We start from the raw sequence: 21,986 nt of genomic DNA on the forward strand, positions 1-21,986 counted from the left end.
GGGAGAGTTTTTTCCATCATGCAATATTGGGTTGGAGGGTTGAACGGACAGACAGCTAACATTTGTTGAAAATTCATGAAATACTTATTGCGAAGAAATCTAAACGCTGCTTTGCCCATAATGAGGCCTTTGAGAATCTCTTCATCTAGCTTAGCTATCTTATCAGGTGGATAGGGGATGAAGAACTGTTTGATACCAAAGTTGTGAACAATCTTAGTGTCTGGAACAATGGAGACTTCCTTTGTAGTGGTTGTGGGGATAGAGGGTGGTAGAGTGGAAACACTATTTTCTGTATCATCCTCAGTGATCAACAAGTGTTTGTAGATTTTTGCAAGATTGAGATTGATTGACATTTGTTGATCATATGATCAGCCAATTTGTTTGGTTTTCCTTCCATTGTCTCCTTGCAGTGCTGACATTTGGCAAGGCAATGGTGCATGATCAGTTGACATATATGATATAGAATTTGGTCCATTGCTTCCCAAATGCAGAAGTTTGTGGAATCCAGGCAGATTTGTCCTTCTTGGTGACTTTTGGCATATCTTGATGGTGGACGGTGGTGCATGATTGTAAGGTTTAAACTTCAGTGTTTGAATGGAGTCAATAAGGAATTTTGAGGTGGTTTGTAGGAAGCCACCTTGCTTTACCTGACCCATTAGCCATATTATATAACCAGGGCGTGCCACCCCCAAATCCAGCCTGAGTGGGCGTGCTCTGGGCGCTCCCTGAGGCTTGCTTTTCACACCACGCCCACCATGTGAGTGTCAGGGCACATAGAACAAAATTGCTTCAAAGTTTTGGCTTCAATAGCAACTGTACAAGTTCATTTGGAAAAGATAAAACATATTAGTTGGGGCTGGTGTAGTAGATGTCTTGTCAATAAGGAAGCTTATTGAGCAAGGAAATAACCGTGTAATAGTTGATATATAACTGCTACATGTTGATTACATATAACTTATATATGTAGGACAGCAGTTGCCAATAGTAATCAAAGAGAAATAGCAGAATAAAGACCAGATCCGTGGATACTAACACTAAAAGAGCTTATAAGGGACTTGTAAGGGCTTTTGGAGGTTGTTATGGACAGATTGATTGGTTTATAAAGCTTGGTAAACTTGATTGGTTATTTTAAAGGATGGGGAACAAAAGAAATAAGACAAAGGCAAGGGTTTATATACCCATCAGAACAAGCAGAAAGTGCACAGAAACATAAGAAAATACAAATAAGGAGGCTAATGTGAACATCTCCTGTTTACAACTGATCAATGATCCGTAGATGATCACATATGATCATTACAACAAGATCTGCGCATGTAATGATCTACTTTTTAGTATTACTGATCTTTAATTCCCATGATCCCTGATTCACCCTTGTAATTCATTCTATTACAACCCTTCCTTTTAGCACGACAGCCCTAGACCTCCCTTCTTGGCGGCCATCACATGCCAAGAAGATCAGTTTTAGATGAACAGCTACTAAGTTGGGTTCCCAATCCAACTTAGTTGCTTGAACTAGGACTACATGTGGTTATTAGAAAGATTATCATAAAACAAATCACTTTAGGATCATCTTCCAAACTGATCCGTGAGTATTTTGTTTATTGAATATTGACCATCTTTTGAATACACAAAAATAGAGAAAAATAGAAACTGAATTGAAGTTCAAGAGAAAGTGATAAGTGAAAAAAGAATAGTAGAAATAAAGTACTATGTGTATTACTTGTGTAATTGATGATTACATGTTTGTAACTTCATGTAATCATTTGTTACGAGTTCTTTCAGCTTATTACTACATGTAATTGTTGAATTACATGTAGTTATATGTATGTAATAAAGTTTGATTGTCAGGAAGGAGATATACGGCTCACGCTCACACCCGGGGCCCCGAAGCCACGAGGCGCCCTGGAGGGGCACATGGCCGTGGCCAGGGCTTAGGCCACGCGTGGCCCTCACCACAAACCCTTCATGACCTTCATAGTGCATGAAGTTCAGCTTAATTCCCCTTCAAAGAGTGCCTTAAGCAGGGAGTAGCACCTGAAGATGAGTTGGGCTATGATCAAAAGTTGTTTCAAGGGCAGGCCACACAGGGCTGGGCAGGGCTGGGCCACGGCCCTGGCCACAGCCCTGGCCACGAAAAAGGTGCCGGGTGTGAGCGTGACATACGGCTATGTCCGTGTATGCCCTTCCTGACATGTCTTGTGTCTTTTCCAAATTAGGGCTGCGACCCGGCCCTGAGTGTGACGGGGCCGCCCCGGGGCATCGCCCGGCCGCGAGAAGACCCGAGGACCTCTCAAAAACTCTCAGGGCCGACCAGGGCACGCCCTGGTCGAGGCTTAGGCATTGAAGGCAGCCATTAGGCTCAATTGAAGGCATAAAAAAGTAGCAAGTTTATTTCAATTCATTTATAAGACCTCTACAACTTGGTTACTTGACTATAATAAAAAATCTCGGGTAGAAAACTTGTTTTATCATTTATTCTCATGTATAGAACGGTATAGATCTCATGTATAGAACGGTATAGACAAGCTCTAATAGCCTGATGAGGAGATCAAGAAAACATCACAACACATTGTTCCAACTCTTGAGACAAACCTGGGCCTCGAGATTGGTAGGAGTGAAAGAGGCACGGTGGTCGGACATTACCCTCAGCGCATTAGAAAATGTGCGCTCAGTAGGAGCACTCGTGGCTGGAACTGCAAGCATGGCTTTTGCCATTCGTGCCAAGTTGGGCCAGTGTCGTCCGGCGGTGTCCCAGTAGACGAGAGGTTTGCATATCTCATCCTCCTGAGGAGCGGTGAGGTATTCTTTGACTTCATCTTCAATCGGAACGGTCTTGCGCCTCTTGATGTAGTGTTGAGGTCGGTCCAGGTTGAGATCCGTTTCCTGAGGTTCAACTATCTCGATTTCGGGGTTGAGAGAGGGTGTGAAATTGGTCGCTTGTGATATAAAGTAACTAACCAAGTCTTCATGTCCCCAACCAAGGGACTCCATCGTTTGGGCCTTAACAGCAGTAAGTTTGAGACGCGGGTCAAGTATGGCAGCACAGATGTAAACAGCTTTGGTCTCGGCGGCATTTTGATATTGAATTATTTTCTTGATCATCGGCTTGATTGCCACCTTGAGTTCCTTACATTTGGAATCAGCCCATGCCTATATGCAAATTGAAAAGTTCCAAACAGTCAGTTTAATCAAGTGAACGATTGAAAAGCAAAACAAAAATTATACATTACCTTTTCGAGCCTTTTGACCAGCCACTGATAGTCAGGCATGACAATAGAAAACGTGGGGTATGAATGACCCTCGATCGTGTTCGTAACGGTAGCAAGAGGTCCCAAGAACTGCACTAAACTTTCAACTAAGATCCACTCCTCGTGGTCGAGTTTAAACACCTCGAGAGCTGGGTTACAGTTGAACTGGTATTCCAATACAACCCTCAGCTCAACAAATCGAGCAAGTGAAGCGTGCGTGGAAGACCAGCGGGTTGAGACCTCATGAACGAGTCCAACCTTGCGATTCAAAGTGGCACATGAGGCAATTGTGTTGTCGAGTGAGGTCTTGAGCTGACTAGAATGCTTGATTTTTTTGTGGAAGGCTCGGATCCGGGTGAGAAGGCTACTTATCTCGGAGGTTGAGGTAGGCTCAATAAACAACGGAACAGATGAATGAGTTCGAGGTATGGCGGGATCAAGTAGATCGATAGGTTCAGGTTGGGTCTTTCGGTCAAATACCGCCAACCCAGCTTTAGCCACTAAATTAATTACATGTGCTACGCACCCATGGAGGCTTTGAGATGAATTGAAATGAGGAATCAAGGTCAAGAGGCATTGTCCCATTGTGGTATTGTTGGACGCGTTGTCAGCGGTGATACAGTAAAGACGGTCAGAGATATGAAAGGAATCCAAAATGGTCTTGAGAAGCGAAGCGAGGTTGGAGCCAGTGTGGGGTCCATCGATGGGCTTCACAGCGAGAGTGATACCGCGGAGAGAAAAGTCTTTGGTGATCCAGTGTGCGGTGACACCGAGCATGGCGATATTCGTCGGAGACGTCCATCCATCACAGGTGATGGAGATGTGGTCAACAGAAGAAAGCATCTTGATGATTTGATTTCGACTAGTTTGAAAGGTATCTAGAATTCCATCGGTGATGGCGGTTCGTTTGGATAGGAGGGTGAAAGCTGTGGGGTTGATCATGTTGATCACCTCTCGAAATTCTTTGGCATCGACAAAAGATATGGGGACCTCTTGATTGACAATCATCCGGATCAAAACCTCCTTGAGGTTAGCTCTGTTGAGCGGTTTGACCTAAAAGTAATATCATCATACTATTATAAGTAATTTTATTATTAAAATGTAAGTCTTTTAATGAATTGACTTACTTTCACAGGTACCCCATCGATATGAAAGGCTGACACAGCGGGTTGATCAGTTTGAACAGGTGCTACAATGTGATGATGTCGGTCAAGATGTCAAATCATCGACTTAGTACTGGCGTGTTTGTCGATGGCAAGAGGTTTGTTCCAGACAGGTGGTTCGGTATCGTCGTCGATGGGATTGGTGGCATCAGCAAATCCAAGTTGTGCTCGGCACACGTTCTTCATCACGCCATCGATTTTCTCGGTAGTGAAGTAAGTCCAGACCCAAGAAGAGTGTATTGTAGTGGTGGTATCGGAAGCAACCACCTCGGAAATGGAATCCGAAGGGGCGAGCAAAGAACAAGAGGACATATTGGCATTGGTACGTAGATGGGAAGAACGGGTGACGGGAGTTGACAGGGTGGGCATGATGGCCACTGAATGCTAATCCAAGACGTGGGTAAAGGGGTAGGGGGTTTCCGATTCGGAGTTACAGTAAGATATTACGTAATGATGATCGTGAGAAACTCAAACTGGGAACAGGGATGAGGGGCTCGGCGCCTCGGTCGGGTCGGGCGCCGGGATGCCCGAGGGTGTTTTGTCACTCTCATCAAGTTAGGTTTGGCTGCCCCGGGGCACGGACTGTGAGGTCAAAAAAAACCCTCGGGCGACTTCGGCCGGGCGGGGTCGGGTCCGGGTCGCAGCCCTATTCCAAATGCACTTGTACATGTAAACCACACATGTAACTGCTGTAAATGGGAAGTGTCAGTCACAATGGTTGGTTTTGTTCCTCAATCATCTACATAATAAGAGCACTTTCTTCAGTGCAAAATGTGTAAAACATGTACCTTACTTTGGCTCATATTTCCTCTCTTTGGACCATGCCTGCATCCTGGGTGTGGAAAAAGATAAAGGGGATTGAAGGACACTCCCCGCAAAACCCTCTACCACAAGGTTATGGAGCGTACAAGTTTGGTGTAAGTCCCTTTCTTGCTTCAGCCTTGCTTGAGGCGGGTGTGGGACTTTGTTAAGTTTAGAACAATCTGAGTGAGAAAGAAGATTGTCAAATAACAAGAATTATGAGTTGGATAAGAAGAAAAGAATTACAGTGAAGAATGAGTAGTAACTCTTATAAAAACTCAAAATACAAAGATGTCATGACAATCTCACATAATCAGAATGAAGTCGGCAAAGAGATTTATAAGCGCATGATAGCATAGACGCGCCGAGATTTTCAATCTCAATTCTTCTCTCCCCTGTGACTCCGGTTGATGCTAGGACAGGGGGTTTAGGAGGGGGATCAAATGCCTGCATAGCACTGCTTTGATCACCACAAGAAAGATGTAATTGAATGACTAATTTTCCACCGTGAACCCAACACGGACGTGTTTGCATAGATGTGTGAATTAACTTTCCGCCCAGAACCCAACTCACATAAAGGTGTTTGAAGAAAATAATAGTCAACACCCCCTTCGGGGGCTTTTGCTCTATACACAAAAGTGTAATGACAGAAACACAAAGTGTGTTTTTTTTGTAAAAAAAAGCAAGGGACACATCCTAGCTGATCAAAAGACATCCGAATTCCTGCTCTGACTAAAAATGCTGTCTCTCCAAGGTATTCTGCCTTATTCTGCACTTTTTTTAACTTGTTCAGTTAGTGTCACAGCTTTTATGCACTGAAAAAAATGCGTGAACCCGGTGTAATCAATCGGAGCCTTTTTGAAAGTTAGGCTCTGTCATTCGACGAACGAAGTTGTGCCTCGCCGACTACCGACCCGTTATAGCCACGATACTTTTGAAAATGGACGCCTACTTGCTCCTGTCGTCTCATCGAATCGGGTGATCGTTGATCGAGCGCTCCGTTCCCTTCAATTTTATCTCGCGGAAACTTACACGGTTTGTGCAGGGCTGACGACGATCAAATGGGACATCCGTTGTATGTGAGGTATGATGGATACCACACTCGATTGTGAGGGTATCCTTCGGTGTTATCATGGTTTTCGAAGTTCGAAAATCTAGGGAGTCTCAATTTTTGGCGCGATCACGGAAGTTGGACACAAATTGCGCTCGAATCTGCGTTTAAAATAATCCAATTCTTTCACCCTATCACAACCTCCTGCAAGCGGGCGTCTAAATAATTTCTAATCCAAATAATTTCTTCTTCCTTCATTGACTTTTTCTCGCCTTTGAGTATATTGTTGTGTTTGACCTTTCGTCACCCGCTCCTCGATTTCCGAACATATCTGACGCACCGGTTGAACAGAATGTTCATTGATGTCCTCTTTGTAGCTTCTATCCTTGCCCTTCATACGACTTTGACAGTGTCAAAACCTGATATTCCTGCACCATGTGCTCACGCCATACCGGCTGAGTGGATTGGCGGTGATCAAAAACCCAAGAAAGGCTGGAGTAAGCTTTTCATTGGTCTCCTGTTATACACACATCTTCAGTTGATCTGATTTGCCTGTTCTTTCCCCTTTGACTTGATCAGAGTGCAGTCCGCAAGGATTCACAGATGAACCTGTACTAGTATGTACTCAGCGGATTGATACCCCACGCAAGTCATGTTTTCTCGTCTCATTTCTCTACGGCAACCATGATGGTTCTTGAAAAATTTTGTCTGAACATCTCACACGAACCGTTCACCTTTATAAACTCCCTTCTTGAATCTATCTTGCACAGCCGCTGTGTCTTGTACCACACAGTCTAAACCGGGGGAGGTCGTTTTATCTCAGTCATTTTGCGACTTGGGGTACTCAATAACCTCCTCCAAAGACGGAACTCTTTCTACCAACACAAAAGGGAATGTAACCGTCGACAAATGTAAGTCGTGTTGATGGATGATCAATGCCATATATCTCTCGGTTGCATAGCTGTCTCAGCTTATCTTTTGAATTCCTTTTTGCGTACGCAAATCAAAAATGATGGTTTCGAGGAAACATAGTTCTCTGCAAAGATTCAGGATTTCCTGAACCACTAATCTGCGATCCGGGAAGTCCCTCTGGCGGTGAGTAAAGAGGTGTTTTCACACCACGGTCAAGTTTGCAAGCTGTCAACTTATATCATACACCTCATTGTCTCCAATAGTCTTCAACTGGTGTTATCCCGGCGCATTTCTCTATAAGGATACACCATGGATTTATAAAGAAGCGTAAGTTTATACAATTCTGACGGGATAAAAGATCCGATATCTTGTGGAGAAGCGGCTAACCTTGAATGCCGCCGAGAAAAGTGCCACCCAGCGGACTAAATCAGAGAAGGTGGCTAAACCTGATAAAGTGGCGAAACCCGATAAAGTGGCGAAACCCGATAAAGTGGCGCAACCCGATAAAGTGGCGCAACCGGATAAAGTGGCGCAACCTGATAAAGTGCAGAAACCTGATAAAGTGGCGGAACCTGATAAAGTGGCGGAGCCTGTGAAGGAGGCCAAACCAGATGGTAATACAAATAATAGTGAAGATGGAGATGAGACCAATGAAGATATTGTTGAGGAAGACGAAGAAGACATCAACAATGATATGTTAGTTGAATATCCTGAAAAATTAATTACTTCTTTAGAAGACCAAGATCATCTGCTGGAATACTAACCACAAATGTATTCATTTTGATTTTGATGAAAAAAACTCGAACAGAAAGAAAGCTAATGGAGGTGAAGATGCCGATGATCGTGGTAAAGCGGCAACAGGTAACATATTTGCAAGTAGTAATTCTACAAGCTCTACAAGTGCTAGCACGAAATTCCCACGTGGAGAAGCGTTCCTGTTTGTCATCATGTGCATTTGGGCAAACATCTAAGAAATGTGAGTCAAGATGAGTTCCCGTCAGACTGACAAATTTCAAGTTAACAGCCACTAATCATTTTCCTTATGTCAGACCTTCCATTGAAAGGCTCTTGCCATCAAAAGCTTGAGTGAGTGCCCTTGGAGAGGGTTCAATGAAATTATCGCTGTAGAAATGACTAAAATTCTCAAAGGGTTTCTGCGATATGATATATGGCTACCTGGAGCCGCCAGATTCTTCGCATGAAACACCAGAACAACTATCGTTTCCTATGTTCTTTCTTACCACTCAAACTCGGTGCTTATATTGGCTTAGGGCTACATGCCATAAAGATTGTAGATGAGTGTACATGTTCTATATACCAGGTTCTGGGTATAAAGACAACAACCAATCATGTCTGTGAAGGCCCTTTGATGGCTTTTGATCCGCACCAACTTTCTATTCACTTATCCTGATTTCGCTGCTTGGACGCAAATGTAAAGTGTAATGAAGATATATACAAATGATTTTTGTTATAACACCGCATAATCAAAGACAAAATCCTAAATTCATATCTTCTTTAGTGATAAGTAAGATGAAAAGTTGTAGATGCCGCAGCTCCTTTTTGGGTGGAGGTGTTTGACATAATTCAAAGTAAGTAGCTTGCTGAACCCCATCCCTTCGACCTCTAGGTTTGGGATACCACTAAATCCTACACAGGGGCAATACTACGTCACAATTTCTGTGTGACATGCAGTAGCAATGGCAAGGATCTTGATCTGAAGTGTGCACTGGCAGTCTATGACGCGCGCCATCTCTTACAAGATGTTCTGTAGAGAAGATACTCATCTTATCCAGGTTACGCAACACAACAGGGCATATGATCAGTATAACAACAGCAATGAAAGATAATATGCAGCAAGTGTCGTGTTTCCAGACATCCAACTACCCATGAAAAATGTTTTAACATGACTTCATTGATGAGAACCGCAAATTTTGCTCGATTGAAAGATGCTCAAACTGAGTCCAAGATCTTCTCCTCCTCACGAGTCAATATATTTACAAACAGTTCCAATGTTTCATTGGATGAGCAGACAATATTGCGCCTATGTTATTTAACAAAGAAATGAGCCTTGTCTTATCTCAATCAAAGCACGATTAAATAGATTACATGGGATCTGATCCATCATCCAACTATTCTCTACTGGTGGTATTAAATAACTCCCAAAGAACAAATTAATCTGCGATTTATCGCGACAAATAGCCTTCTTGACGGCGTGGTAGCTCAGGATCGATATTAGGGGGTTTTGGGGTACGTATAGAGATTGAAGAGTGGATTAAAATACTAGATATATGTGAGATCGGGCCATATTAAGATATATCTATTAATTAGCCCGATTGATATGAATTACGGGTGATAGCCACGCTTCCCAATCTGCATCTTGATTTGGGTCACCGTTGACCTTCAGGGCACTAAGAGGGAGTCAGTTGCTCCGTCGAAAACTTCTCAATGGAATAGTTTTACTCACCGGAATAAAATCTTATAATCCCCATTAGGGGCTGTGATAGTACTAGAAAGATTTTGGATAGACATCAAAGACCCATCCCAGGAGAGAACTTCTGTGTCTTCATGTCTGCCAAGATCGATTTTTTTTCTCAACAATGAAAAGATGTAAGAATTAATTGGGAGGATAAAACTGACGCAGTTCGACAATTATAAGTTGAGTTGCTATCCGGAAGCATTCCAATGATCCGGATACCTCGAAATGTAGACTGAACCAACGCTGAATTTTTTGGCTTTGCCAATTTTTTTTTCGATTTCTTAGCAATTCCATCAAGTTTGGCATCTCCTGATACAAGATCTGTCCGCAGATAAGGTGTCCCGACTTAAGCGATCGACCGAAAATAAAACACAATCTCAGTAATAGACCTTGACATTGCATTTGAATGAGTAGAGGGCTTACAGGCCAAACGATATCGAAGTATCAAACTATTTACTCCTTGAAAACTCACGGACCCATTTGAAAGTGCTTTGGAAGTATTGTCCGTTATGCGCGGGAGTGTGAATCCAGTGAAGTTCTGTGTGTCTGAGGAGCGGTCGATAACTGCGATCGACCAGAAATTTATTCAAAATGACTAGTAAGCTGGCTTCGTGCAAAGTTGATCATGGGAGCTCTTACCTATTTGTTCTTTCATGACGCCATAGACACCATAGTACGGTACATTGTGAGACTCGCACTCAGCTTCCGAAATCTAGATCAAGGAGTCTTGTCAGGCTATCTTATATAATTTAGATGAGAACTTAAATACACCCACAAAGGAGATATACCCAGAATATACTGGAAGAAGCGCTTTGTTTAATCCCCTGGGGGGTTCAAAAGTAAGATGTACCGTTCTACTGGTCCCAGGAAATAGTTTGAAGGAATTCAAGTTCATTTTGACGCTTGCGGGGGTGTGGTCAGTCATTGGGGTGACACTGGTAGCTACATGGTAAGAGCCAGGCGTAAAGGTTGGAAGTGTTTGCGCTGGTCGATGCTTGATCTTAAATGTATAGGTTTTTGAGCCAGCGTTTGTGATAGTGATCGATTGTTTTGACTGGAAGTTTTTCGAGTCCTCTAGTGGAATTGAGGATCTTGACAGAAATGTTTGGGAGAGTGCTGCGCAGTATGCATCGACAAGGCCAGCTCCTTGGTGGATTGCAGCTTCAAAGTCAAATTCAGAAGATGTAAGAGTCAGGCAAGTTGCCTCAGATCAAAGATGCACATAGATTCCACTCACATACTATCTCGTCCTTGTTCGAACCCACCATGATCAACTGACTTGTAGTTGCTAATAAATTCGACGTCTTGGACGAGTTCCAACGCTCACCACGTGCACTGAAAATGAGTGCGATTATTCCTGCAACCTACGTAGGTACCGCGGGAAAAGATCAGTTCAAGCTCGTATGAAAGAAGAAGATATGAAACGTCTTTTGTTGAGAGGAATGCAGACCTGTGGGGTAGCCATTGATGATCCGCTCATCGATGCCTGGGTCGAAATGCAATTAACAACCAAACTATTTGAAGAGCACTTCAAAACGCTCAAACCGAACTTACATAGCTACCTGAACGTCTAGGTACGGTTGCTAGAGTCAAAGGCTCAATCTACCGAAGGGAATCTCAAAATTTTAGATCTCGCATGCTTACAAACTACGTTTCCTCCCACGCCAAGCAAGTCGGGCTGCAAGTTTTTAAAATCATAACTAGGACCACTGAGGATTTTGATCCGAATGGAATAGTATCAGCGAATAGTATTGGATCATATGCTACGTCAGCAAAGTGGAGTGAAGTGGGCAAGAGACATACTATTGTGAAAACGAGCTGATATGTCCTGCATCCGATGCGGATACTATGAACTCATAAGATTAGTTCAGGTGAACCAGATAAGAAGCGCTGCTCATCGAAAACCATTTTGGCGTACATGAAGTGACGGGGAAACATACCAAAGAAGTGAGGTAGCTGGGGAAAACTAACAGTGAAGTTTTTATGGCGTGATTGCGCAACGAGATGACTTGCGTCCTCGTTGGTGATACTTGCCACGGAAACTCCTTGCATATAGGTTTCGAGGGTGACCATATTGGTCCTATCCTATATACAGGCATAGAAGGTCACTTTTGCCGAGATACCTCACTGGATTATACGGAGTGGTTTGTGTTGGTTGAGGTGCACACCATATAGAATAATACTCGACGAGCACCCTTGGCCAAAACATGAGCCACTTTGAGACGAAAAGGGCATGTCCTATAATGATATCCTAAGATACGCTGATGAGAAGCAGAAGCTGGTGAAGATACAGAAAGATAGATGAAGTACTGACCCTCGCTTAATCAAGACGACGTATTTGCTCAGATTTGGTGTGTCGGCTCCCAGGGGGCTACATGCATCACTTTCATTATCCAGGTTCGTTGAAGTCGCGTAAACTAGAAAGTCACTTCCGTTGAACCGGCCTGCTGTGTGATAGAGGAGCTTCTCTCCTGTCGAGGTCAACAAATTTGTTACGATAGTGGTCGATGCCTGTACAGAGCCTACTGAAATCGAACCTGTGGCCGCAGCGGGCCGTTCAGCGAAGAACAATCCTTCCTACCACCGATGGATCAGTGTGAGATCGCCGAGTTGGGGGTTGGGTAGTGGGGTGAATGAGCGAGACAAAAGCAGAGTGGATTGTCAGTTTGTGTATATATTTGACGAAACAAACTGTTACAATCAAAGGCTCGCACGGTGCCCTCGTTCCCGCCCGCAAGGACAAGTACGACCCCTTTCTGTGCCAAATTATTGATAGTATCGGACAGAACATCGCCCTTTGACCAGCCCCCTGGTCCTCCGATAGACGCTGATATGATATCGGCTGTCAAAAATGAACAATCGAGAGTTAGACGCGTATTAGGAACTTGTCACAGAGCTGATGAAATGCTAACCGCCATCCTTAAATGCTCGCAAGAAAGCAGCCACTACGATGTCATTGCGTGTTCCCCCTTCAGGATCACATCCGAGAACTTATATGCACAGCAAGGAGATCAAAATGTGTGGGGATGTGCTGAAGTCAGAAAACCAGAAACGAAATTTGACAACGGACCTCCTAAAAGAAGATCGTAGCATCATAAAAGTTGTCAGCTAGGCCTACACGGGGCACAGGTTTCTGTGGGTATAGCTTGTTACATACTGTACATCCCCAGGGAAGCATTAGGCGCGACACCATCAAAACCATAACCCTGATTCGAGGCGCTAATTATACCACTTGTGTGAGTACCATGCATCTGTTAGGTGAAGTGGACACAACTCAAAGTCAATCACTTCAGAAAAGCAAAGGAGTTTCATCGCTCGCGCTCATATTCCGCGTTCACTTACCGCACATTCAGTACACGGGTTCGTACTTGGGAGAGCCGAGCTGCCGAAATTGAAGGCGTCTCCTACAAAATCATAGCCGAAGCTAACCTTAAAACCTGGTCCAAAACCACCTCCAAAGGCTGGATGACCGCAATCAATACCATCGTCGAGTACTGTTACGAAGTGAGTGAAATCTCAATGACTCATACATAATTGCTGTCCTCGAATCAGAAATGTGGCAGACCTGCGATTTTCACTCCCCGACCGTATATACCTGATCTATGTAAATCTGCAACACGCGTTTGGACGTGTGGACCAAAGTTGTCAGGTGGGAAGCGCTCTAAAGACTGGCTGAGGACCTGTCGCTTCAGTGGCTTGGAGATATGTATACGCTGGACAGACGTAACGCGCTGTTCGCATATGTGAAAATAGATATATAAGTGCCATCATAGATGATCCAAGTCAAGTAAATGTAAATGCGATCATGAGGAAGCACCTTGACAGACGGGGAAAGTTTGACTTTCTCCAAATGTTGCGGATCCTCAAGCCTAATCGTTGCAGCTCGGATGATGTTCGGTGCGATGCTTGACATGTCATTGACCACCTCATGATCAATACCTTCTGATGTCAGATAATCTGATACTTTACTAAATGCCTAGGATATAGATCAAGGTCAGCTTTGCCTCTAAAAAAGGGGCCCATTGCGCAAAATGAAGCCTCTCCAACTGGGCTCAAAACAGACATCGCAGCTTACCGAATCGTCTTCACTATGCATCTCCACAATAAGCAAGTCCTTGTGATCATTGGGGTGCCTAAAGCTAGCCAGAAGGCGATGTGCGTGGTACAGAAACACAAAAAGTGCATAAATTCGACACATAGGGGACTTGTGAGGGGCCATGGCCGAGAGAAAGGCTTCCCCAATCGTAAGGTGTAAGGTGTGTATAACGAGAGAAGGATAATCTTTTGAAAATAGTGGAAGTAAGGCGTTCCTCAACTGGGCATCCACGCACCTTATATATGTATAACCCGGTATACACGTGGCCGAAAATTGTGCGTGGACTTCGACATCTTGAAAGTTGGAAAGGTTGATCTCAGCTGCAGTTGCGGACTGGGTTACCGGCCTTAACTGTATCTAATCGTATCTATCATCTCGGGGCGCCGGCTTGATCGGTGTGATGAACCTCGGAACAGTTGTGCTGTTGTGGGAGCAAGAATTGACATCGTCCAATCTCAATCAATTTCAGATCTACACCAGATGCTCGCCTACGCTCTCTGCCGTTGTGCCACGAGTCCCCAACGATCTGATGACTCTTGTCACCTGTTCCGAAGAAAATTGAGATGAATCTCCGAAAAGAGCCATTGGGTTCGCTATCTGACCCACAGTATCGAACATTCTACACCAGTCCCTAGCAACGGGAAGGCACCGCCAGCTCAACATTCGAGATGCGAGTGTCAGAAGGGGATGTGGGAGAAGGATACAAAGGTATTGCATTTCACAATATTTCACAGTGCTTGAGCGTAGATCATTTTTACTGCTGGAAAGTTCCGGTGACGCTATATAGCGAAGCTCCTATTCTTTCATGTTCAATGTGAAATCTCGGGTCACGTACCTCGCGGCTAGAAGCCCCCAATGAATTGTAAACCAATTCTGAGATAAAACTTCATGTGCGGATATATACTCCCGCTTATTTTTGAGGCCGGAGATATGCCAAGGCCTTTGGATCGCGATGAGGATAAATCTCGACTACTCTGCCATCTTGATCCCCTGCCGAGGTTTTCTTCAACACGGCTTTCTGAGGTAAGAATGAAATATTCTAGAAGCACAGATTGTGAAACTGTGAGAGGCTGACAGAGTATAATAGCACCTACCTACTGCGGATTTTTTGTGCGTGCGTTTTGGGTTCCCTTGAGGAGGTTTCTGATGCATTTACATAGTATCTGAGTTCAAACGCATGCAACAGAACGGTATTTTCCTGAATGTGACGCGGAACGACTTTCACAAAGATCACTGCTCGAGTGCTAGTATGATAGAAAGCACTGAGATGACCAAAGTGGATCGAAATCTGTAAGTAGAAAATAATGCTCGCAAATGAATATATGTTGAATGTAAGATAAAGTCAAAGATCTTTCTGATTTTGTGATCGCCATTTTCTTTGCAAATCTCGGCAACAAATGGCATAATCTTGATCCATATAGCTGACTAATTGACACATAGTGGCATGACCAACAAGGGAAATTTTGAAATAGATATAGTTGTATCATCATCGGAAGAGCTGAAGTGACCAACCACGAGGCAAGTAAAATGCAGTGTCAACGTCTTGAACCAACTAACCACAAACCACACGCACACAGTACCAGAACTGTGAACAAGAATAGCCCTTCTGCCTCACTTTTTTCGTTGAGACATGAACAGCTTCAACATATTCACCTCTTGGCTTATACCCCTTTCTTCAAGATGTCCAAGTGATTCCAATTGTCGTCTGGCAAACAATTTGCAAACAATTGTTTGCCAAAGAAGAAGTCAAATGTTGCAAAGGCTTCTGCTCTCTGTGGCCCGGTGACAAATTGACCCTGGCGCCGCAAAGCGTGTTCAGGTCGGGTTGTATTGTGACCGACGGACGGCGGATGACCGGGTCGGATCGGCTTATCTGAGTAAACTTTTCGTTGAAGATTTCTTTGATGGCTCGATTGCAATCGACGTCATGGCGCTTCTGATCAATGAATCACTGGCCTTATCTGCATTCCGAAGGGCCTGCACACTGATATCTGTATCGAAATCCTTTCAAAACGAAGCCTTCTTCTCTTCGTCATCTTCCAGTGGCAGTCCAAATCCTTTTCAAGTCTTCGATCGACAAGCAAAACTAAAACAAAAAGCTCGAATCCTTAGAAAAGATCCTGAAAAGAGTAGAGCGACTGATTATGTTAGAGAAGAAGTTTCTTTAGGATTAGTGGATAGATTGATGGACATTAAGCGAAAGTATCGGGAAGTGGTCGATTTGGGCTCTGGGTCGGGGGTGCTAGCTAGGGATTTAGAAGAATATGAAGGGCTTCAAAATGTTATCATGACTGACGCTTCCGGTAAGTTTGTTCGAATTGAAAGCATAGAAAACAAGAACTATCTTTCGGATAAAAAACAAAGATGCTGAATGCGTATCTTCTCTTTCCATGTTCTCAGAACCCATGCTTTGGAGGGATCCCAGCATAATTGATAGTAAGGCGCTATTCGGATTTTCCGTTGTGGCACTACCACGTAGGCTCATGTCAATCTGACCATTTTCTTCGAAGAGACCCCTCAATCAAACTCCAGCGTATCCTCATGGACGAAGAATCTTTGAACTTGAGTCCCAACGCTCACGAATGTATAATGTCATGTTTGTCTCTACATTGGGTGAACGATCTACCTGGTAAATATCTTCTTACCAACCCAATCCTCTTTTCGCCAATTTATCTGATAGTCTTTGATTTATCCATAGGCACCCTTGTACAGATCAAAAATGCTTTAAAGCCTGATGGCGTGTTCATCGGTGCGATGTTTGGTGGCGACACATTATTCGAACTAAGGCACGTAGCCTTTGGGTACCCGCACAAATTGTCCTACTTTTCAAACTCTGACCTCATATATATTCCAGAACGGCTTTTCAGCTTGCTGAACAAGAGCGACAAGGTGGTATCTCAGCGCGAGTTTCCCCGATGACAGGTTAGATCAGCCATTTCATCAAATTTTATATCGTGAATAATGAGCCAAAGCCAAAGCAGGTGATCATATGATGATATCGTTTTAGACTGTCGCTCGATGTCATCTCTCATCAACAGAGCTGGATTTTCAATCCCCACTGTTGATATCGATGAGGTGACAGTTCACTATCCAAGTATGTTTGAACTGATCGATGATCTGCGCTGGATGGGTGAAAGCAATGCCATACTGAATCGGTCAGTACATTATACCAAAAGTTATTTCTTCTGAGCGCTTCAAAGGCGTCTTTCAACAAGGGTTAGAGCTAATTAGTAATACCTTATCAATCCATAGTCGACCGTTCCTTCGACGCGATACACTCTTGGCTGCTGCTTCCATTTATGAAGGTACATGTTTACTCACTCCTATACTGGACTGCTGTTACATTTCTTTTGCTTTTCGCTGAATATTTCAATCTTTTAGCTCTATATGCAAAGACAGACAAAGAGAAAGGCACAAGCATCCCAGCCACATTCCAAGTGATCTATTTCATTGGTTGGAAGCCTGATGCGAGCCAGCCCAAACCGCTCGAAAGAGGCAGTGCCGAACGTAGTCTCAAAGAACTTGGCACTGGCTCTGCCCTCTGAAGATATTGCTTCTTTTCCCGTGCCTGCAATTGTGAGTTTTGAGCTAATCTTTTTGGCGATCGGCACTAGAGGCCATCTCTTTGGGTTACTTTTACGCAATCATGTCTTTCCGATTAGCCCGAGAATCTGTTGTATGGATCTTTTGTCTGTCGCATAGAAAGAAAGACTTCACAAATCAAACTGTAGAATAAAGATTGCTCGTGATGCCCCAGAGCCAAGAAGACGGTGGGGACACAGCAGGTTGGTCCATGTCTATTTATTTGGCATGAGGGACCTAAAACTCAATTGAAATAGAGATATACAACCAATATAAATATAAGTATAGTGAATTATTGGAATCAAGTGTTAGGCAGTTCAGGCAAACATAGTGCCTGTCCGTTTACTTGTTGCTCCGAAAATTATCTCGGGCAATGTGGAGCAGGCTCTTCTTGCTTGGCCACTCTTTATCCTTAGCCTTGCTGCACTTGAAGTATCCAATGTGGCTTCAAAGTCTATGTGATGCCGACTGAAGAACACTGATTCTCTGACTCTCATCCCTGTCACTAACCATGGTTGACAAAGGTGGGAAAAACTGAGATGATCCGATTCCTGCAGCACCTCCGGGCACCTCCGAGGCTCCTGTGACTTTAAGCTGTTTGCTACACTCTGCCTGTACTGGTGGCAAAGGTTTTACCTTCACTGATGGAAAATTATCTATCAGTCTCTATAATGGTGCGTTAATCTATTCCCACAGTGGCGAAAATGAGCCCTACAGTATCTGATTTTGAGGTGAAATTTAGAAAGCAATTGCGATCACAGCCCAGAAAAACAAGTATCCCAAAGACTATTTCAATCATGAGGGAACTCTTGATTTGTCACGTGACATGAGTGTCTGTCGATAGGAGCAATTCTTCAAAGTTTCTCAGCATTTTTGCTTTGAGAAGTCTGTCTTCGCTGATGGGAAGTATTTTGTTCAACAGTTTTTAAACTAGAATAGTAACTGGCTTTTGTGATTAAGGACTGGTAATAATTGAGGGAGGTTCTATGACTGTTCCATGGAGCATAAGTTCTGCACTCATTTATATTGGAAAGGACTTCTGTTTTAGGAAAAGTTATGAGATATGGGATAAAGAAATATCACAAGATAGTCAGCTGCTGCAATAGCCAGAACTTGGGAATTCTTACACTACAAATGATTTGATTCAAATATCATCCACTAGAGATCAGGAAGGGAAAACCATGAGCTGCATGGAATCAGAGGTCAAATACTGATGTCATGTTCCACAATCACAGTTTTTATATCTCTGAAAAAACCAAGCAGATTATCAACATATATCTATGATCAATACATGCTCAATCTCACGACTTTCTGATGATAGCTGATGAAACAACCATTAGTATGAGAAATGAATTTTTGATGAGCCAACGAGTATCAAAATGCTTACTTTTTAGTCTCTGATGACATATGCACCAGCTGTGACGCAATTTTGCCAGAATCAGGAAAAGGCTATATATTCGAGGATGCATCCTGTTTTACGTTCAGCTGGCCATCGTCAATTCATCTTGACCACATTGGCTGTGGGCAGTGCGCATATAGCCGAAGGGTAGGGATACCAATCATGGCTATGGATGTATGGGTTTGAGTAGGTCTATTTTTCTGGTAAATTGGCTGCCTTTCACAGGTTCACACTTCATTTCAGTCACCATTGGTCATTTGGACTCAGCAAGGCTCAGCAAAACCTACTAGAAGATCCACATATCAGATTGCAGTTTACCATTCAATCAGCTTAATAAAAAAATGATATCAAACTCCATTCCAAATGGTATCAACGCCAACACATCAACAGCAACAGCAACAACAAATCAAATCGATAAGAATCAACCAAACTATGATCAACTATTGCCAGGTGAAGGAAACCTTTGGAGTAGTATCTTAGATAGTGTTTCAAACAATCGAGAAAAGGGCAACTTACCAAGTAAAAAGTTACTTGTTCTAGGTCAGCAGTAGCAAAATCAATCATTTTTGAAATCCTTTTACTGTTTTTCTTATCAACTGACATTCTTTTGTTGATGATACGATTTCAGGTGATCGGAATACTGGAAAATCTACTTTGGTTTCATATCTTTCGGCAACAACACCTCCTACAATTCCTACTATTGGTGGTAATTCAACCATACCAATTCCAGAACCTATAACGCGAGATCCAGATGACGTTGATATTGGTACAAGTTATACAACAGTAGATATTGGAGATGATAATGACGATGGTGTGTTTCTGTGATTGAGATTATCGAACCAACAATATCAGTTGCTTAATCGAATTTTGCATAACCGTACTTCTAGATGCACTCGCTAGGCTATCAATTCATCAAATCCCTTCTTGCTCACCACCTTACTCAAGCTTACTTCCACTTATCTTGAACCCCGAATCACTCAAAGAGGTATTTTTCAAATAGCAAAATGTCTATTTCTTGACTATACTCCTTACATTGGAACCTTTTCTTTCCATAATTAAGATCTCGCTTATTGACTATGGCTCTACGTTTTTCTTTGTTGCTTCGATCGTCATATCATTGGGGACTTTGTGACGGGTTCGGCGGTGGATTTCGAATGTTATAGTCATTGATCATGGTCTTAATTCCCTTCACCCATCCTCACTCGCTACTGGCTTCATTGGTCAGGTGGATGGCTCTCATTCAATCAGTGATTGAATCAATCAAACAGAGTACTAAACCACCTGATAAGGCTCATGGTACTGGTGACCGAGGCGAGTTTGTAGTGGAGGAGGCTAAAGAGGCATTAGAGACACATTATCGATCATATGTCGAACCAGCCGGACCTCCTCAATCACCATCTCCTAACGAGTTTCCAGAAACTGTCAATGGAAATAACGCATCGATACATCTCGAAATCCCATTACCGCCGGGTACATTGACTGAAAACCCAGGAGTAGGGGTAGTGGTCGTATGTACAAAGGCAGATCAGATTGATCAATTAGAAAAGGAAAAGGACTTCAAGGAAGAACAATTTGATTTCATTCAACAAGTTTTACGTTCAATTTGTCTACGGTTTGGTGGTGCACTATTTTTTACGAGTGAGAGGAAACCAGAAACCATCGGCCGACTGAGGTCATACGTCCTACATCGACTTTTCGGTCAACTAGAATCAACAAGTTCGACAGCGGCCACAGTCACGACCGGAGGTGCTGCAAGTAGTTCTCGATTATTTCCATTCCCTTACAAAGCCAATGTGATTGACCGTGATGAGGTGTTGATACCGATGGGTTGGGATAGTTGGGGAAAGATCAAGATCTTGAGAGATGGTTTTAATCCGGCAGTTGTGGGTAATGGATGGTTATTGGATATCGAAAAGCACCGTCACACGCTCGCTAACCCTGACACAAGTGGTGGAGGAAATCAACCGAATGAAACTGAAGATACAAGTTGGGATAATGAAGGTCGTAAGATTGTTAGTGCTTGTAAATTATGGGAAGATATGATTGGAGAACCGGATGATGATATGCCTGTAAGAATTTGATTTAGATTGTACAGTTTTTTCTCTGATTAGTTAATCACTGATGATGATGTATCTTGATGACTTAGTCTTTCGCATCACATGATCGAGTCACAGTTTCACCGGAACAACATTTTCTGAAAGCCAAGTATGAACAAATCAAAAAAGAGCGAGATCTTGATCCACGTACACACTTTCAAATGAGTACTAAAGGTCACTCGGCGCAACAGAGTGCTAAATTTACTAATGGTACATTACTTTCTGATAAGAACGGATTGGTACCTGGTTCATCCTCACTTAGTGTTTTGAGCGCAGAAGAAGAGATGAACGCTCGACTCAATAAACTTTCTATGAGGGTAAGACAGAACTCTCGTCTCATCTTACAAATAAAAGTAAAAACTACTGAAAATTGACATTGGATGATTTTTCTTCCATAGGATTCTTCTGGAGTCAGATCTACAACTCCAGCACTTTCACCAGTAGAACTACTACATCTACAACAACAACAAGCACAAGCTCAATCGCCACGATCACCAAGACCATCACTTACTAATCATGCTTCATCCAAACTTTCATCATCAAATCTTTCTAGGTCTAATTCGACTGTCGCAGGTACAGGTGCACCAGCAGAAAAAGAAGTACTTGCAAGTTTCTTTGGTAGATTACTTGTGAAAGACCCCACCGGTTCTAGTAGAAGTAATAATACTACTACTGTAGGAAATGGAAGTAAATCTACAAATAATAATATGCATTCTAGGAAAAGTAGTCTTAGTTTACAAGAAGGTGGGAGTAGTGAACCTGGTGGTAATGATGTTTGAAGAATGAAAATTCCAAACCATGAGACAATGGAATTGGATGGATGGATGGATGGATGATGATGGATGATATGATGTAGTTAACCTTTTTGTTTCAATCAAAAAGAATTAATTGAAGAAGTTCTACTTTTAGGGTTTCTCATTTGTTGTTTTGTTTTGTTTTGTTTTAATTTCAGTATTTTTTTTTGTTTTATTTTGGTTTTGTCATGTCTTGGAGGTTGATGAAAGTTATTTTGTTTTTTTTTGAATTTCTAACAAAAGCTTTTAAAATTTTATTGAAATTTTTTTATTGGTCGTTCTTTTTTCTATAAGTTCTTTTTTATCAATTTCATTGAGTTAAGGGGTTTTTCATGGGTTTTTTTTGAAAAAAGTAGATGAATAGTTAT

At 42.8% G+C, this 21,986-nt stretch overlaps 4 protein-coding genes across 4 annotated transcripts; 3 read left to right on the top strand and 1 right to left on the bottom strand.

Annotated features, from left to right (window-relative positions):
- Nucleotides 1-6,615: 6,615 nt before the first annotated feature.
- On the top strand, nt 6,616-8,146 carry MELLADRAFT_109783 (uncharacterized protein; the record flags this gene model as incomplete). Its single annotated transcript, XM_007413800.1, has 6 exons — nt 6,616-6,760; nt 6,843-6,880; nt 7,057-7,174; nt 7,296-7,358; nt 7,439-7,502; nt 7,984-8,146. The coding sequence occupies 6 exons, from the start codon at nt 6,616-6,618 to the stop codon at nt 8,144-8,146; spliced, it is 591 nt and encodes a 196-aa protein (XP_007413862.1).
- A 1,349-nt stretch (nt 8,147-9,495) lies between these two features.
- Nucleotides 9,496-13,870, bottom strand: MELLADRAFT_123507 (subtilisin protease; the record flags this gene model as incomplete). The annotated part of the gene is made up of 22 exons (XM_007413919.1): nt 9,496-9,583; nt 9,640-9,744; nt 9,813-9,996; nt 10,075-10,215; nt 10,291-10,363; nt 10,427-10,812; nt 10,889-11,015; nt 11,102-11,137; nt 11,206-11,234; nt 11,296-11,360; nt 11,455-11,497; nt 11,592-11,736; nt 11,820-11,889; nt 11,966-12,228; nt 12,366-12,493; nt 12,564-12,641; nt 12,722-12,724; nt 12,809-12,902; nt 12,994-13,145; nt 13,217-13,382; nt 13,469-13,627; nt 13,727-13,870. The coding sequence occupies 22 exons, from the start codon at nt 13,868-13,870 to the stop codon at nt 9,496-9,498; spliced, it is 2,679 nt and encodes an 892-aa protein (XP_007413981.1).
- A 1,806-nt stretch (nt 13,871-15,676) lies between these two features.
- MELLADRAFT_49715 (uncharacterized protein) lies at nt 15,677-17,508 on the top strand (the record flags this gene model as incomplete). Its single annotated transcript, XM_007413801.1, has 9 exons — nt 15,677-16,050; nt 16,148-16,183; nt 16,260-16,376; nt 16,446-16,548; nt 16,602-16,669; nt 16,755-16,902; nt 17,000-17,052; nt 17,129-17,323; nt 17,376-17,508. The coding sequence occupies 8 exons, from the start codon at nt 15,933-15,935 to the stop codon at nt 17,290-17,292; spliced, it is 807 nt and encodes a 268-aa protein (XP_007413863.1).
- Nucleotides 17,509-19,037: 1,529 nt separating this feature from the next.
- MELLADRAFT_78706 (uncharacterized protein) lies at nt 19,038-21,878 on the top strand (the record flags this gene model as incomplete). The annotated part of the gene is made up of 6 exons (XM_007413802.1): nt 19,038-19,268; nt 19,357-19,539; nt 19,616-19,713; nt 19,892-20,797; nt 20,875-21,141; nt 21,223-21,878. The coding sequence occupies 6 exons, from the start codon at nt 19,070-19,072 to the stop codon at nt 21,601-21,603; spliced, it is 2,034 nt and encodes a 677-aa protein (XP_007413864.1).
- Nucleotides 21,879-21,986: the final 108 nt, after the last annotated feature.

This window comes from Melampsora larici-populina (genome assembly GCF_000204055.1).
Source record: "Melampsora larici-populina 98AG31 unplaced genomic scaffold MELLAscaffold_39, whole genome shotgun sequence".
Taxonomy (NCBI): domain Eukaryota; kingdom Fungi; phylum Basidiomycota; class Pucciniomycetes; order Pucciniales; family Melampsoraceae; genus Melampsora; species Melampsora laricis-populina.